This window comes from Elephantulus edwardii, unplaced genomic scaffold (assembly GCF_000299155.1).
Source record: "Elephantulus edwardii isolate Elephantulus edwardi_28Jun2011 unplaced genomic scaffold, EleEdw1.0 scaffold00211, whole genome shotgun sequence".
NCBI lineage: Eukaryota > Metazoa > Chordata > Mammalia > Macroscelidea > Macroscelididae > Elephantulus > Elephantulus edwardii.
Window position 1 is genome coordinate 5,127,538 of NW_006399961.1, and position 16,843 is coordinate 5,144,380.

The 16,843-nt window shown below is 47.4% G+C and overlaps 1 protein-coding gene across 1 annotated transcript in view; it reads left to right on the forward strand.

The window, feature by feature from the left end:
- The window catches only part of APPL2 (adaptor protein, phosphotyrosine interaction, PH domain and leucine zipper containing 2), a 63,390-nt gene that overhangs the window by 35,954 nt on the left and 10,593 nt on the right, over positions 1–16,843 (forward strand). The window contains exons 7-13 of the mRNA XM_006897554.1: positions 4,422–4,463; positions 4,822–4,880; positions 5,887–6,033; positions 10,043–10,125; positions 13,546–13,704; positions 15,226–15,414; positions 16,770–16,812. Of these exons, the coding sequence (XP_006897616.1) occupies positions 4,422–4,463; positions 4,822–4,880; positions 5,887–6,033; positions 10,043–10,125; positions 13,546–13,704; positions 15,226–15,414; positions 16,770–16,812 (722 nt within the window). The remainder of the gene's footprint in view (positions 1–4,421; positions 4,464–4,821; positions 4,881–5,886; positions 6,034–10,042; positions 10,126–13,545; positions 13,705–15,225; positions 15,415–16,769; positions 16,813–16,843) is intronic.

Genomic DNA, 16,843 nt, shown 5'->3' on the forward strand with positions numbered 1-16,843 from the left:
GTATATTCCTTCCATTTCTTTTAATACTTCCTGGATCATTTAATATTCTGCCTAAAACATTCTTGATTATAGCAACTCTAGGTTTGAATTTGTTCTTCAGTTCCTTGAGCTTATTGATTATGCTTCAAGTGATAGTATTCTACATAGAGGACCTAGTTGGAAGTGAGAAGGGAACTGTCTAACTCCTCTTTTCTTGTTCTAGCTCTGGTGGCTTGTTGTTGTTGTTTTTAATGTGCTGTTGAGTCACTTGTGACTCATAACGACCCTATGTACAACAGCTCTGAACTCTGCTCTTTCTTGAGCCAACCTCGTTGTGTCTGACATACCTACCCCCATCACCCCGGTCACTGAATCAATCTATCTCATCCAGGGTCTTCCTCTCTTGCGCTGTCCCTCCACTCTTCCAAGCATGATGTCCTTCTCCAAGGACTGGTCCCTCCTTGCAACATACCCAAAGTATATCAGATAAAGCTTGAAAATCCTTGCCTTCAAGGAGCAGCCTGGTTTCACCCTCTCCAGGAGAAACCTATTTGTTCTCCTAGCAGTTCCTGTTGTATTTATTACCCTTCTCCAGCACCTCAGCTCAAAGGCATCAATTCTTTTATCATCTTTAGACATTGTCCAGGTCTCTGATGCATAGCAAGTAATTGAAAAGACTGTAGCTTGGATCGAGTACACCTTAGTCTCTAGACTGACATCATTGCTCTTCAGTACTCTGGAGAGGTCCCTGGCAGCAAATTTGTCCAGTACAATTCTCCTTTGATTTTCAGGCTGCTGAATTCCACTGCCAATGCAAAAGTACACTGTTTGAATCCCCTACCGGCTCCAAAGGAAAAAAATGGGCAGTCACCTTCCATGTGATTTACTGACTCTGGACACTTGCTGGAGGGTCAGCTTGACACTACAACAGCACCAGTTGGAAATAGAGAGCTATGAGGGCATAGTCTGTAGGGAGTTGTGCTGCTAACTCAAAAAGTGGTGCCACTCTGGGGGTTCAACCCACCAGTGATTCAGTGGGAGAAACACTGACAGTCCCCTCTTGGACTATTTACAGCCTCCAAAAAACCTGCTGGGGGGTTGGCCATAAGTCAGTTCTGTCTCTGTGGTAATGAAAGAGATACTCAGGAGAGACACTTCCAGGATTTCACAGGCTATTAAGACAGACTCAAACAAATAATTGGCTTATCGCATGATGAAGGCAGCAGCCCAAGATAAGAAGTCAAGATTACCCATTTGGGAAGAGTCCCAGGGCTTCCTGGAGCGAGTGGTCTTTGCACTGGGGTCTGAGACGTGAGTAAACGCTACCCAGCTCCTCCGCGACAGTGAGGTTTATATTCCAGATTTGGGAGCATGTGTGCAGTAATGTGTACTTTGGAAACCATGGTCTGAAATGTCAGAGGGGAACCCTGGAGAGGAAGGAGCAGGATGGAGGCTGCCCTTTTGTCGGTGTCTGGCTCTGGAGCTGCTGAGAAGGCAGTCAGGGTCCCTGTTGTCATGGAGTTGACATTTAGTGGGTGAGCAGATCTCTGCCCAGTTCAGAATCTAGCTGGCCTTTGGGACTAGGTTAGATTCTTCAACTGAAGTAACTCTTTAAAATGCCTGTCTTTTAGAAATTGAAGAGGGAAGGAAATAAATGAAAAGGAACCACAAGTATCCTTACTAGAATACTAGTAAAATTTAAACAATTGTGTTTTCTCGTAGAGATTCTTACTGATATTCTTTTTTTTTTAAATGCCAAGTCAATATGGAAAGAACTGTTCCATATTATACTTTTCTCCTTAAAAGCATGCTACCTTCAAACATCTTTTAGGCAGCAAAGATGCAGTAAGGGTAAAGGCAACCATTAAAAATAAAGATTCATTTTCTTCACTTTGAGATTCCCTGTGATCATGTTACAGGACTCTAGGGGACAGAGTTGGGATTAACTCTACAGGAGGGCAGTGTTGACAGCACTAAAACATGCTGATAATGATGAAATCCTAGATCGCTTTGGCTGGGTAAAGAGGAACCTTGTTCGAGCAAGACTTTTAGTGCTGCTGCTAGTTGGTGACGTGGAAAGGTGCAGTCTTCTCCTGTGCGTCTTGTAGCTTCTGAAATCCATCCAATGGAAGGTCAGCTATGAGCCACTTCCAACTTGACAGCAATGCACAAGCGACTGTATGCTAATCAGTAGGTGGGTAAGGGAAACATGCCCAGTGCTGTGAAGTTGGGTGGTGGTTGTGTACTGTCAAGTCAGAGCCAACCCATAGCTGACCCTCCAGCAGGTTTTTTTTGGGGGGGGGGGGTTGTGGATTTTTTGGTTTGTTTGTTTGTTTTTAAGAAATGTTGAGTTGTATTTATTGCCTTAAATCGTATGCTAATTTATTTGCAGGCTTAAGGGATTTTTAAAAAAATATATATTTGTGTGTGTGTGTGTGTGTGTGTGTGTGTGTGTGTGTGTGTGTGTGTGTGTGTGTGTGTGTACGGTCAAATCAGATCTGACTGGTACTCAGATCTGACTGGTACAGGAGGAGATTGTCCCTCCTTCTCCAGGAAAGCATGTGGTGGATTCGAATCACGTGCCTCTGGGATTGCAGTGCAGCTTCTTGCCACTAGGCCATCAGAGCTCCCTGCAGGCTTAAATATTTTCTTTTTTTAAAATTGAGATTTAATGAAAGTCTATAGAGAACATAGATTTCCATTCATTCATTCATTGTTGCACATTTTTCTTCCCTGCCCACCCCTCCCCACCCCCACCCCCCTTTGCTTTTCTCTTTGGAAAAAATTTTTTTTCATTGTTTTACAATCCTCCCCCCAGTCCACTTTACTACGAAGCTCTTATTCTCACAGTAGTAGATTGCCCATCCTTCTCCTGCAGAGCCACTGGTGACCTCGAACTGTGTGCCTTCAGGATTGCAGTGCCGCTTCTTGTCACTAGGCCACCAGAGCTTTGGATAGCTGTTATTCATTGAATGTGTGCATTTAAAAAGGCTTTCATTAATGGAAGAGAATGTATTTAAAAGATACCTTCACCAAATTAAATGTGAGGAATGTGTGAAGATCTCATTTTTAAACTCCATTAGGAACAAAACCATCCTCCCTTACGGCCTGTGGCATGATGTCTAGCACATCAGGCTACTAAACCAAAACCAATTTTTGTTCTTAGGCACAAACGTTGTTTACATTTCTTGATTTCTTTTTGGTCTTGGACTTTGTTAGCCATTTTTTTTATATATGATCCATGAGGTATCATATTGAGAACTAGATTGTTCCAAATGTTTTCATTAAAATGAGAACCCCTTATTCCTGGTCAGTGATAGCTTTAGTACATTAGATGTTAAAATGGCAAGGGCAAGAATTTTCTAGAATCTGGATGTAGTCAGAGCATTCTGAGGAAGGATGCATTTAAGACCATTTACTTCCGGGGCCTCTGAGGAAGTCATCCTAAGGAGTTGGCCTGTCACCCCAAAGGGGCATATTTTGAATCCATCTGCTTCTCAGTAGGTGAAAGATGGGCAGTCTTCTCCTGTGCTATTTAGTGTCTCTGAAAACCTTCCAGAGAGTCAGCAATGAGTCAGTTTCCACTTGACAATACATAACAACAACAACTTTGGTGCTGAAGAATCAGAGCCTTCCTTAGTCTCCATGGAAAGTGCCCGGCTACCAGGCTGTCTAACCCTCTCCCTGAACTGCCCACTTTTTCACTGTCATTGGAGGAGCTCCATGGGCAGGTTGGCTTACAGGTCAATGGGTGTGGGTGGGAGAACCAGTGAGAACAGGATTCCCATGCCAAGACCTCAGACAAGGAGAGGATGTAGGAGGGACCATGTTGACAAGCCTTTCCTCTCCCATGCTTATATGTTATTATCTCTGGAAGCCCAGAGCTGTGGCTTGGCATGTCTTATTTCTTTTCTTTTTATTCTTTGTTGCACTTTTTTAAAATTTTATTAATTTTTGTGTGTGTACAATCAAATCGGATCTGACTGGTACAGGAGGAGATTGCCCCTCCTTCTCCAGCAGAGCATCTGGTATATTCGAACTGTGTACCTTTGAGATTGCAGTGCAGCTTCTTGCCACCATTGTTGCACATATTCCAACCCCCAGCCCATTCTGAAAAGCACCCCTTGTTCCAGCTTGTTGTCACACATATAATACCTAATCATAAATTCCTTTTGGACAGTTCTTTGCCTCATCTGTTCTACTGCACTGTTTATTATCTATCTTTTCCCATTCTTTCCCTAACATCCCTGAATCTGTCCTGTTTTATATTAGTGATGTTAGGCAGTATTTGTCCTTTTGTGACTGAGAAATTTCACTCAGCATAATATCCTCCCAGCTCTCCCGTGTTGTGTAATGTTTGTACCATAGTTTTTCTATCCATTCTTTTGTTGTTGGGCGGCATGTCTTATCATGACCTAAGATGTTCCCTTTTCTCATTTCAGAAGTAAGCACTTTAAAGGATCTCTTTGGACTTGCCAGTAATGGTAGGCATTTTTTCTCAGTTTTTTGACCAGTGTGGGTTTACTATTTGAGAATGTGTTTGTGTGACTCCTGGTGACCCCACATGTGTGGAGCAGAGCTGGCTGCTCCATATGCTTCCAGGACTGTGACATTTTGAAGTGAATCTCAGGCCTGCCTTTTGATGCGCCTCTGGATAGGCTGGACCTGCCAGCCAGGCTGAGTGCACTGACCGTTGGTGCCACCCAAGGACATGGAGTCACCATGAGTTGGAATCGACTCAGTGATACCCAACGGTCCCGTGTGTGGGTGAGGGAGGTGCAGCTGCAAGAATGTTCTTGTCTTCCACCCTGCCAGGGTCCTGACATGTGACTTTCTTTCTAGAGCATGACCTCTCGATGGCCAAGTATAGCAGGCTGCCCAAAAAAAAGGAGAATGAGAAGGTAAAAATGCCTTGTGGGCTACTTTTTACTGCCTTTGCATGTGTGTGTCGCCTTGGTACGAAAAGTGACTTGCTGATGGTTTTTCATTTTTCTGTGCAGAGTCCTTGCTTGCACTTTACTCTGCCATCATAACCAGACCCCCACTTCTTCACCCTGGCTTTCCACACTGATTTGTGTAAGCCCAACTTGGTGGAATACACGCATGGTGATTTTCATTTGCACATGATTACCTGATTCATAGGGAGCTCTGGTGGCCTTAGGGGTAAGGAGCTGCACTCCAGCCCAAAGGCACACTGTTCAAATCCACCAGCTGCTTTGTGGGAGAAGGAGGAGCATTCTTCTCCCATGTGATTTACAGCCCCTGAAAACCTGCTGGAGGGTCACCTGTGAGTGAGCTCTGACTTGACAGCACATAACAACAGATGTGACTCACGTGCCACATGGGTTCACTCTTAAGTCTGTAAACCATCTCTGCGATGTGAGTGTCTACTAGAGATAATATTGAGCATTTTCATGTCAATCCTTTTTCAATTCTGTGACTTGACTCTTTTAGGCTAATTATTTTCTTGTAATAGAATCTGAGGGAAGCAGAGCATTGCTGGTTTTGATGCATGCTGCCATGTTATTTTACTATCCAGCATCCAGTAGTTTTATAAGCAGAAAGTATTGATTTCCCCTCAGTGCCACCAAAAATATTGCTTGGACGGTTCGAATCCACCAGATGCTCTGTTGGAGAGGGATGGACAGTTTTCCTCCTGTACAAGTCAGATCCGATTTGATGGTACACACACAAAAAAAATGTAAAAAAAAATTTAAAAAAATAGTACTTGGACACTTTCTAATTGTAGTACTTTTAACCTGGATTATTTCTGAAATAGAGGTGGAACCGTCTCTGCATTGTATTATATAGTCAGGAACATGGCTATCATAAGCACGTTTCCAAGCCGCATGTTTGCACAGAATTGTTGGGGACATTAGACAGCTGGGCCTTGCACCTCTCCTGCAGGTGAAGGCGGAGGTCGTCAAGGAGGTAGCTGCAGCCCGGCGGAAGCAGCACCTCTCATCTCTCCAGTATTACTGCGCCCTCAACGCACTGCAGTTCAGGAAGCGGATCGCCATGATGGAGCCCATGATGGGCTTTGCCCGTGGCCAGGTAGGAAGAGACCTAAGCAGGGTGTGGGGAGCAGCCGGCCCGCCTGCTGAGGGGTCACTCGGGAGAGGCACCAGCCTCAGGAGAGGAAGCACGAGGGCACACCCTCCCTGCAAGCGTCCTGCGCCTTGGCACGGGGAGAGCTGCCAGCTGAGCCCGATCGTCCTGAGCCGGCTTGGGAAGCTGTACGTGATGGAAGCAGTGGCCACGATCCCAAGCCTCCCTGGGGGAGGGGCCTGCATGGCCCTTTGTTTTAGATCCAAGTGAAAAGGCAAGCCGGCCTGGCCCAGTTTTCTTAAAAGCAGCTCACTGTTCAGGTTGGGACAGCGAGACTCATACCTCGGATTCTGCACATACCTTTACCACGCGCATTATAAGAACCTGCACCTCGGCTGCTTCCTCTCAACTGTGTGTGGTTGAGGAACCTGCCAGCACCTTGGGATCGGGAGTGTGGGGATGTATTCCTCGCTTCTTGGTGGCCCTCTCAGTTCTCAGGGACTGCATTTGGCTTCTTTCCCTCTCTTTAGGAGCTTAGTGTCGTAATGCAAACAGTACAGATTGTCCTGTTGACTGGAAGGTTAGCTGTTCAAATCCTCCAGCTGCTCTGTGGGAGAAAGACGAATAGTCTCCTCCATAAAGATTCCAGGCTCTGGAGGGTTGCTGTGAATTGGAATAAAATAAGTGGCAACGAGTTTTTTAGGTTTTTCCATCGACTATGTGGTCTACTGAATATTTCTCTCCTTTTAAAAGATTTCTAAGAACTGTGATTTGAGTGCAAGGTTATAAAGCAGATCAGTTTACCACTCAACCACTCTTGCAGATTTTGCTTTATAACATTAAATGTAGTATCTACAATGTCACTGCACATCCCTGGCATACGCCCTTCCCAGTTTTGAACCATGCAGTGTTTCCTTGCTCTGTTCTGACAACTGCCTCTTGGTCCAAGTATAGGTTTCTCATTAGCACAATCAGGTGTTCTGGGATTCCCATTCTTCTCAATGTCAGCCACAAATTTGTTATGATCCACACAAACACTTTTACATAGTCAATGACACACAGATATACATTCCTGTTATTCCCTACTTGCAGCAAAGATCCATCTAACATTAGCTATAATGTCCCTAGAACCATGACCCCTTCTAAACCCAGCCTGGACTTCTGGCAGTTCTCTGCTGATGTGCTGTTCCATCTGTTTTTGGATAATCATCAGTAGAATCTTGCTTGCATGTGAAATTAATGACATTTTTCTATAGTTTCCACACTGTTGAGTCACCTTTCTTTGGGATGGGAACAAATATAGATCTCTTCTAGTCAGTTGGCCAAGTGGTTGTTCTCCAGATTTCTTGGCACAAGTTGGTGAGCACATCCAGGGCAGCATCTGTTAGCTGAAATATGTCAATTGGTATACCGTCTATTCCTGGGGCCATAAAAGTGTGTGTATGTATGTATATATGTATGTGTGTGTGTGTATATATATATATATACACACACACACATATACACTTGTCATATATTTTAAAAATAAATGTTTCAGGAAAACCACCTCAGTTTAATTTTGGGAAAAGAGGGACAAGGTAAGATTTTTTTTAAAATCCAAGCTCAATAGTCTATAAATGCTTTGTTCATTGTTCACTAGTGACGGCACTACCATTAGTGTCCTCTTTCTGTGTCGTCTGATTGAAGCTGAGTTAAAGCAAAGAACACAAGCCAGCACCAGCTGTGGGCTGCTGCAGTCCTTGGGAGCCGCCCAGCTTCCTGCCTTTTTATCGGTTCATTTGACCTTGAGCTTTAATGCCCTTGGTCACATGTGTAAAGAGGCCAGTATGGGGGAGTTCAATTCCAGAACCACAGGTAGAAGCAGGGTCCTCCTGACTTCATATCTAAGCAAAATTAACTGCTCCAGGCTGCAGGACTTAGGGAACCTGCTTGGCTGGAAGAGAAGGAAGGTCCTTCCAAGGCTGAAAGGATGACAGCGGCATGGCTTAATACCAGCTGGCTTCACTGTGTTCTGTTGTCAAGGAAGAGACCCCTCCTCCCAGCCTGGACTTTTGTTTTATGGTTTGGGTTTTTTTGCTTTTGGGTGTTTTTTTGTTTTTGTTTTTATTGCTTTGCTTACAGAGTTCATACACATTGTGTTTCACACTATTCTTCATTACATTGTGTTTTATGTGCTCATTCTCATGCATTATGTTTTCTAAAATCAGTCACTGTGGGACCTTGCCCATCATGACCCTGTCTTTTTGCCCGGATCCTTCCCATTTCCCTCCCCCTCCCCTCCACCCATCAATCTGGACTTTGTGAATGACTGTTGCTGGCCATAGTGGCAAGGGGAGCCCTGGGTGCAGGAGCGTAGGCACAGCCGCTGAGCCCAGGAGACAGCGCAGAGCACGCTGGCCCTGCTGACGAGCAGGAGGAACGCTTTCAAAGCCTGAGAATAGCACGTTCTATTTTCACATGAAAAACATCTAGTTTTCCAGACACAAGACCTCGTAGTCTATCAAGGCGTTGCAGTCCTTGGAGGAAAACATGCTGGGCATGGCAGAGGGTCAGCAGAAGGGAAAACACCCTCCGTGAGGTGGGTCGACACTGAATGTGGCAGTGGGTTCCAGCATGGCAGAGAGGGCGAGGGGGGCACAGCACGGGCTGAGGTTCCAGTCTGTTGTTCACAGGGTTGCTGTAGATCATAGTCAACTCAACACCTGACAACAATAAAAGCTGTCATCCCCCCGGACTATGTGTTCAACACCCTGAGTCTTTGGGATGATGTAGAAGAATCTGCTCATTGTCATTCTGCTCTGCCTTTTAAAATAAGCATATACTGAGCACCCAGCGTTGTTAGCGAAAGGTTGTATGACATCTGCGCTTCCTGCTGTCTGTGGAGGCACACTGAGTCGAATTGTGTTCAGTGACTCAGGCTTCTCAGAGCCTCGAGTCTTTGTGGAGGAGTGTTGACTTTATGCTGCTGTGAGCCTTGCTGAACAGGTTTTCATTTATGTCGGGATTCAGTCCTGCTGCCTGCAAACAAACTCAGGTTTCATAATCTGCACATAAGCATTCACCTGGTTATGAACATTTGCTGTATGTACAGTCCACAGTTACACACTAACCCTTGTAAAGCCTCAGATCTCAAGAATTTCATAATGACAGTCTTTCATGACAGACAGGTGCAACCTTGCATTATGCATCAGTATTATGTTCTTGTTTCAGTGTAGCTGGAAGTATTTCTTTAATATTTTCTACTCATAGAAAGGCACCCTGTCCACTCTATACTAAGACAAACATTGAACTAACTGATATTAGATCCAAACTGTACCTAACTGTTCTGACAAATTCACCTTAAAGGCCGATTTAGAAACAGAACTCATTTGTAATCCAGGTTCTGCGCGTCTGGGTTTATAAGGATGAAAATGAAGCCTCGTGTTGTGTACTCAGAATAATAATTGTGGAATGGGGCTGGACGTCAGTATCTTGCTCTTTCTTTCCATTCATTCGTTCATCAGATGTTCTTTCAGAGTTCATATGAACACCTGCCCTAGGAGCTTACTGAACAGTAGATGAGGATTTATGATATACATTCCAGAGATGTTCAAGGAGAGGAGGGTCCAAGTAGAAGTCATCATGTTGTGCCTTTATAAATACAAAATGCCCATTTATCAGGCTTTGAGATGTGTGCATGGTTTATGTGTGAGGTCGTGGACCAGAACATCTTCCTGTCTATCACTTTGCACTGAAAAACCAGTTGCCATCAGCTCTCGGCCTCTGCATGTGTTTGTGTAGTACAGCTACGCCCAAGAAGGAGAGCTCGGGTTTTGCTGTGAAGCTTCTCTAGGCGGACCCCTCGAGGTGGGCTGGGGCTGTGAAAGAGCTAAAGAGGTGCTGTGGAGGGGACTGACCCTGTCGGCAGTGAGGGACCCCCAGCCAGCGTCAGGTGCCCCGCACTGTCACTCAGGCTGGGTGGATTCCCTCCTCACCTTTCTGAGAAGATTTTCAGAACGCTATCATTCTCTTTCAGATTAACTTCTTTAAGAAGGGAGCAGAGATGTTTTCCAAACGCATGGACAGCTTGCTGTCGTCCGCTGCAGACATGGTTCAGAGGTAATGCTGTGCCTCGACTCGTGTGTGTCCTCTGCCTCCCACTGGGTCGAGTGGGGGTGGCCTGCTGGCTGCTGTGGGTCACTCAGCGCCCTGTCCCCTCTGTTGATTCCTGGAAGCAGCGTCCTCACCTTAGCTGCTGACATTTGGGTATACTGCTGAAGAGAGATGGTTTCTGCACTTCCTGGCCTCTGTGGCGCCCTCAGTCCTGCCCGTATGTTCTCACAAGGCTGAGTAGCAGCATGAGACGTCAGCCCACAAACTTCCTTAAGCATCCACCCCACCTTCAGGGTCTCCTCCTAGAAATAAGTCATGGTTCACACATTACAAGCATATGAGGCCCGTTTTGTTTTGCTGTGGACTTAAGAGAGCTTTTGCTTTTCTTTTTGAGAGCTAATAGGGCTAGCAGCCAAAAGTGCCGGAACTTTCTAGGAAACTAACCATCACATTAATTTATAACAGTCAAGATTTTAAACTCCTTTGGAGTTCATTTGACACAAGGCTTTTCCGTGCTTGTTTCTGTAAGTACGGCCTCACTCTGCTGACTCCTGCCCACCCTGAACTGAGCCCTGGCTACCCCAGCTTCACTGCCCGCCTGCCACTGGCTTCCAGGAAGGAGAACCGGGAGCCTCACAGGCACCCAGCATCAAGTCCTTTTACTACGTGTGGTTCCTGAGCACCTCTTGTGATTTCCGGAGTGTGGAAATACAGTTCTGCTTAGATCCACCTCATAAATCTATCAAATGGACATCTCAGGGTAGAATTGTATTTCATGCAGAAAAAAACAAAGAGAAAATGGCTAATTGTCATAGGCAAGTTTCATTTTAAAATGGAAAATGGAACATTTTCCTTCTGTAGACCAGTGAACGAGACTGATATAAGCAAACATCTGCCTGAAATTTCCTGAAAATAAACAGTGAATTCACAGAAAAGCCAGGGCTGAGCGTTTTACCAGCAAGAGAGAGGGGATGGTGGCTGTGAGTGCATAATCCTTCCGAGAGGTCGCGGAGCAGGTTATTTCCCGAGAGCTGGTAGCAGGGATGATGCCAGGTTAGACTTCCAATTATACAAATACTTGTGAAATGTAATTGCTGTTTCCTGTCTTCTAATTTGTTGCTGAGAAGGAGAAATAAGAGGAGGGCCGTGGTGTTGTCCACTCCTCACAGGCCTTCCTCTCTTTTTACCTTCCTCTCTCTGTCCCCTTCTCATCCGACTTTAACTCACAGAATTCCATGGCCCACCTTCCGTGTCTCTGGGGGAACCATCTAGGCGTCGCCCTTTTTCAGGGACCTGATGTGCCTTATTAGTGGGCAGCAGGTCATTTGTGTCCATATTTTTGAGGGGCGTTCGTGTGTCCTTCCTGCAGACTCTGGAGCCCGTCGTGTCTGCGTCGCCCTTCGTCAGCGTTTCCGTGAACGGTCATTACAGCAGCCAGAGTGCTGGCCAGCCCCGCCTGACAGGACTGTGACCAAGAGTTACAGTCAGAGCGGCCACAGGGCCAGCTCGCTGTGGGCTGGGTTTGATTCCATGAGTCATCCCTCTGCCTCCCGACAGGGTTTGTTTGAGAGAAACAGACAGCAGGCAAGGTGCCCAAACAGAACTTTGGTCCTGGGTAGGAATTCTGATATTCCTGTGTGTATTGGTGAGCAGATAAATAGTGCCAGCCTTGCTGCCACATCGCCATCCCTTATCAGCCAGCCTGCCCATCACAAACTCTGGACTGGACTCACTGGTGGCCCCAGAGCTTTGATGTCATCTCCCCGGCATGGATATTACGAGTGCTTGGCTGTACTCACCACGGTGGAGGGAATCTGGAAGCCAGCCTTAATCCAGACAGAATGCCTCTTTCAACTCAGTCCACAGGACCCGGGGTTCCCTTTTAGCCCCTAACACCATAGGGATACATTCTCTCTCTTTTTTTGGCATCTTTCATTTTCCAGGAAGTATAAAAGTAAAAAAAGGGCCGCCGTCCTTTAATAAAACATTGAGCAGCCAGGCTCTTTTCTACCCTGGTTCCTTAGTTCCCGGGACCCTCAGATTAGCCACTCACTGATCTCTGGAGTAAGGTTTGGAAGGAACAGTAATCATACACTCTCTGAAATAATAATTTATACTTAAAACTTCATTTATACATGTGGATTTTCAAAGGGAAATAGCCATTATCTTTTACCAGATCCTCCAAGAGCTTTGTCTCCCATAGAAAGTTAACCCAAGTGGTTTTTGTCATCTTTGGCTTCCTTCTTTCACATGCTTACATCCCCATTCCATTCTCCTGACCTTGGCAGTGACAGACTATTGACGTTTGTTCTCCAGTTTACCTACCCTAAGGCCACCAATGGCAGAGTCCCCAGTCACTGTGTCCAGTGTCAGAACGGCCAGTCAGCTTGGACTGCTCATGCTGACCTGGATTAAACAGGACACTGTCAGTTATGCTGTGAATGGCCGGGGGGAATCACACACATACAAGCCCAAACTCAACTCCAGAACATTTAGGAGAAAAATGCCAGTGAACTCATTTTGAAAAATGTTGGACTAGCCGTACCCCGTGGTTCTGATTGCAACCTTTGTGATTCTGTCTTGTCTCCTTTGACTCAGTAGAGCAGTAAGTCAGTTTCTCTGAGTTTGTTTTCTCAGGACTATGGGCCACTTGGGGGCAGGTTGTGTTTACAACTTCACAGCCAGGACGCTAACCACTGGGCGAGGTAGCTTGTTAAGGCCTTACATTGTGGGGAAAAGGCAGTTCGCTTATTTCGAGCTGAAGCGTCCATGGTTTCAACCTCCGCTCGCAGAAGGCAAGCACTGATGTCTAGAGCCTGGGTCCTAAGCCGCTTCCCTTTCCTCAGTTCCCCAGGCCGCCCTGGGCCAGCTCACTGGGCAGACTCAGGCCGGCTTATGCCCCTTCCCTTTGTTGTTGGACACTGAACCACTTCCTGGGCCTTCCTGTCTCCAGTAATGTCTCCCGTCTTCCTTTCTACCTTGACCAAGAGGTGGGCAGAAATGTCTGCTGCTAGAGTACAACTCTTTCCTCAGGAGCACTTTGACAGGCTGCCCATACAGGTGGCCGCTGTGGTAGGCTCTTCAGTGCCTTGCCTGTGATTGGCATCGGCAGTTCTGAGCATGGCTACCATTCTGTCAGCAGAGAAGCTGTGTAGCTGGGTCCTGGCATAACCCGGTGTATTCTCTGCTCTCAGTCTCTAAAGCTGAAGCCATCAGTGCTTTCACTTGTGCACAGTTGGGTCCTCGTACACCCTCAGCTTTGGCTTAGGGTTAAGGTTCGCCACGCAGGAGGCGGTGACTCCATCTTTACCCTCCCGCCTCTCCAGCCGCCTCAGGGGGTGGGGAGCAGGTGGTCACTTCGCCATCTCCTTGGCAATGCCAGGTTTGCCAGGGAAGAGCCACTGACCTAACACCTTCTGTCCACAGCATTCAGGTGGAACTGGAAGCCGAAGCAGAAAAGATGCGCGTGTCCCAGCAAGAGTTACTCTCTGTTGATGAATCTGTTTATACACCAGACTCCGATGTCGCCGCCCCGCAGATCAACAGGAACCTCATCCAGAAGGCTGGCTACCTTAATCTTAGAACGTGAGTCTGGCTTGCCTGCCTCTCTTCTGAGAGCTGCTTTCCCTTACAAACTTTTTGTGCCTGTCCTAAATTGAGGGGGGTTGTGGGGGTAATGGGGAAGTCCTTACAGCACAAGACCACTCCTCCCCGAACCAGAGGATCCACTGGGTCTTGGGACCCAAAGGGCATCAGGGCAGGAGACATGAATAGGTTCCCAGGGCCAAAGACAGCAGAGCACTGCAGGCCGCTGTCCTCAGCCGTTTGTGAACAAGCTGCCTTTATCCTCTGTTCTCCTGGACCCCTGAGAGTTACTACCCCACACCTCTTCTGCCGTGCCACAGGCAAGAGCAGGGGACACCCCACCACAGCCCTGTGAAGGGCCAGACGCTTTAGAGGCATTTAGAGTCAGGTTGAGCCACATCCTTTGCACACGTATCCTTAAAGGTCCATTTTCAGTTAAAGCAGTGCCGTTGTTAGATGCCTTCAAGTCAGCCCACAGCAGCTCTGTGAAAACAGATCTGCACCGTGAGAGAACGTTGTCAAGGCGAGTCTCAGACTTCAGTGTCAGACTCCCTGACGGGGCTAGGCCTTGATTTCTTCATGTACAAAATGGAGATAATATTGCACCTACTTCATAAAGTTGTTTTAAAAGGCAGAGTTGAATTGATTTCTAGCAGGCAGTGAGCACTCTTTCTTAGAATTAGCTATTGTTTCTTTTTAAATTATTGAAGCGGGAGACCTAGTACCTTACACACAGTTGGTACTCACTATATGTTGAGTCAGTTAAAAGTAGGTGCCAACCCAGAGGTCTGTGGTTCAAATCCACTAGCTGCTCTGTGGGAAAAAGATGAGCAGATAACTCTGAAACGATAGCCTGCCTCTGAAAACCCTCTGGAGGGTCAGCTCTGACTCAGTGGAACACAGCATCACCCCTCATTTATGAAGAGAAATTGCCAGCTGTTTCTTATGAGGTTGTGAATTCCCCATGACCCATAAACTCACTGCGTTCATAAGCTCAGTGTTTCCCTAGTTCCCCAGGGAGAGGTCTCATTTTTCAGGGCCTTCGTTTTCCTTCCTTAAACAGCCCATGAAATAAGAATCATCTTGAGTTGAGCAAAGCCCAGTGTGTGGAGAGGCCTCAGAGACTGCGGATGTGCTGTCAGCCAAGGTGACCCTGGTGACTCTCGAGTTAGAGCAGTTCAGCTCCTGTCGTAGAGAAAGGATCTGTTTAGGGCCCCTCCTCATGGGGATAGACTAACTCTAGTTCAGATAGTGGCATTAGAGGCCTGCGTGGCTGCAGTGGGCTGGGCACGTCTGCCCGCAGGGCTGGCGCCGGCTCTGGAACAACATCTCCCACACAAACAGAACCCGTAATCCCCCAGCCCGTTCAGGCTGACTCCGTCTGCTTGTCCTCTCACGTGAGGTATTTTCAGAGCAGTTTCTTTTGAATATAAAGAAATGCTTTTCTGAAATGTCACCTGTACTCCTGAAGAGGCAGCAGGACTCGGACTAATGAGCGTTTTCACAACACCACTCTCTCAGTAAAACAGGGCTGGTCACCACCACCTGGGAGCGACTGTACTTCTTCACCCAGGGCGGGAATCTCATGTGCCAGCCCAGGGGGGCCGTGGCCGGAGGTCTGATCCAGGACCTGGACAACTGCTCGGTGATGGCGGTGGACTGTGAGGACCGGCGTTACTGCTTCCAGATCACCACGCCAAATGGAAAATCGTATGTCGTATTTAGGGGAACGAGCATGGTGACTCCCCCACGACCCTGGTTGGAGGCTTCTTAGCTCTTTCCTGTGTGGCTGCTGTATATAAGAGGGGTCCCATTTGGGGCTCTGGGGACCTTACAGGAGCACAGCTTAAGTTCTCTGTCAACAGGCACATGTGGCCTATGTGGGACCCAGCCTGCCTCATGTAAGGAACCTCCAACAGAGTAGATAGCTTTGAAGAAGAGAAGGCTAGTGTAGAAGGTGCTAGAAATTGTTTGTAGGCATAGATTGGCAGAGGAACGGGAGGCTGTGGCTGCTCCAGGACAGACACGGATGTTCCTGTCACGGTGGGGCAGCAGGACGAGTGTGGGTGAGGGCGGCCAGCCCGAGGACTGAATCTCCCCAGCTCTCACAGAGGAGGACAGCAGCGGCGTTTGTGAGCATGCCGTTCTCGTACACCCCCTGGGCCTCAGGGCCCCACAAGAGCTCATGCTTTGAACAGCAGTAGCACCATAATCACGCACAGCGTTTCCCTCCCCTGCGGGTTCCCATCACTGGGAGCCATGGCTATCCCGTTGTGCTCCAAGGAGCTCAGAGTCCCGGAGGTGCTCCAGGGCACCCCCGAGGAGTGGCCGTAGCTTCAGTCCAGGCTGCTCGGCCAGGTTTGCCGTCTGTGCTGGGCTTCTGAGGAGTTCTCCTGTTTGAAGAGTGCAGTGTTCGCAGTGGGAGAGGGAGTTGTGTTGGAACAGTGCTGAGCATCTCTTCTCTCAGACTGGCAGAGCAGTTCCAGACATTGTTCTTCACCTTCGGCTATTGGAAATAACCGAGACACCTGGTTTCTAGTCATGGCCCCCTGCAGTTACTTCAGTGCTCTGGGCCTCAGTTTCCCTGATATGAACTAGGGATAAGATTTATCTTCCTCACCTCATGTAAAGGATGTGAAGAACAAAAGAACTCACGAATGTGGAATCCTTTAAAATGCTGAGTCCTTCACAGGAGCTGGGAAAAGAAGGCTGTATCCCCTGGCCTTCCCCATGCAGGCTTTTCCATTCATGGAAATGAGTGGAGAGCTGCTGGGTCCTTCGGGTGTGATTGGGAGAAGCCACTGTGTAATCCAAGCCGAATCAACAAGTGTGGTTCTCGCCGTAGAAGCAGACTTGGGCTGGATCCACATGCCTGTTCAGGGCTGAGAAAGCTGGGGTTTACTGAGTGACCTAGGGGTGGCACAGCCAGGCTGGGAGCCCCATTTGCTTTGCTTCCATCATGCTGCCTCCTCGGCCCCTCCTTTGAGCACTTCCCCGAGTTAGCTCACAGAAGATAAACAGTCACTGAGGTCTGAAAACACTTACTTAGATGCATTTTATTTCAGGGGAATAATTCTCCAGGCAGAGAGCAGGAAGGAAAACGACGAGGTAAAGGCTTTGCTTGCTTCCCTTCTTTCCT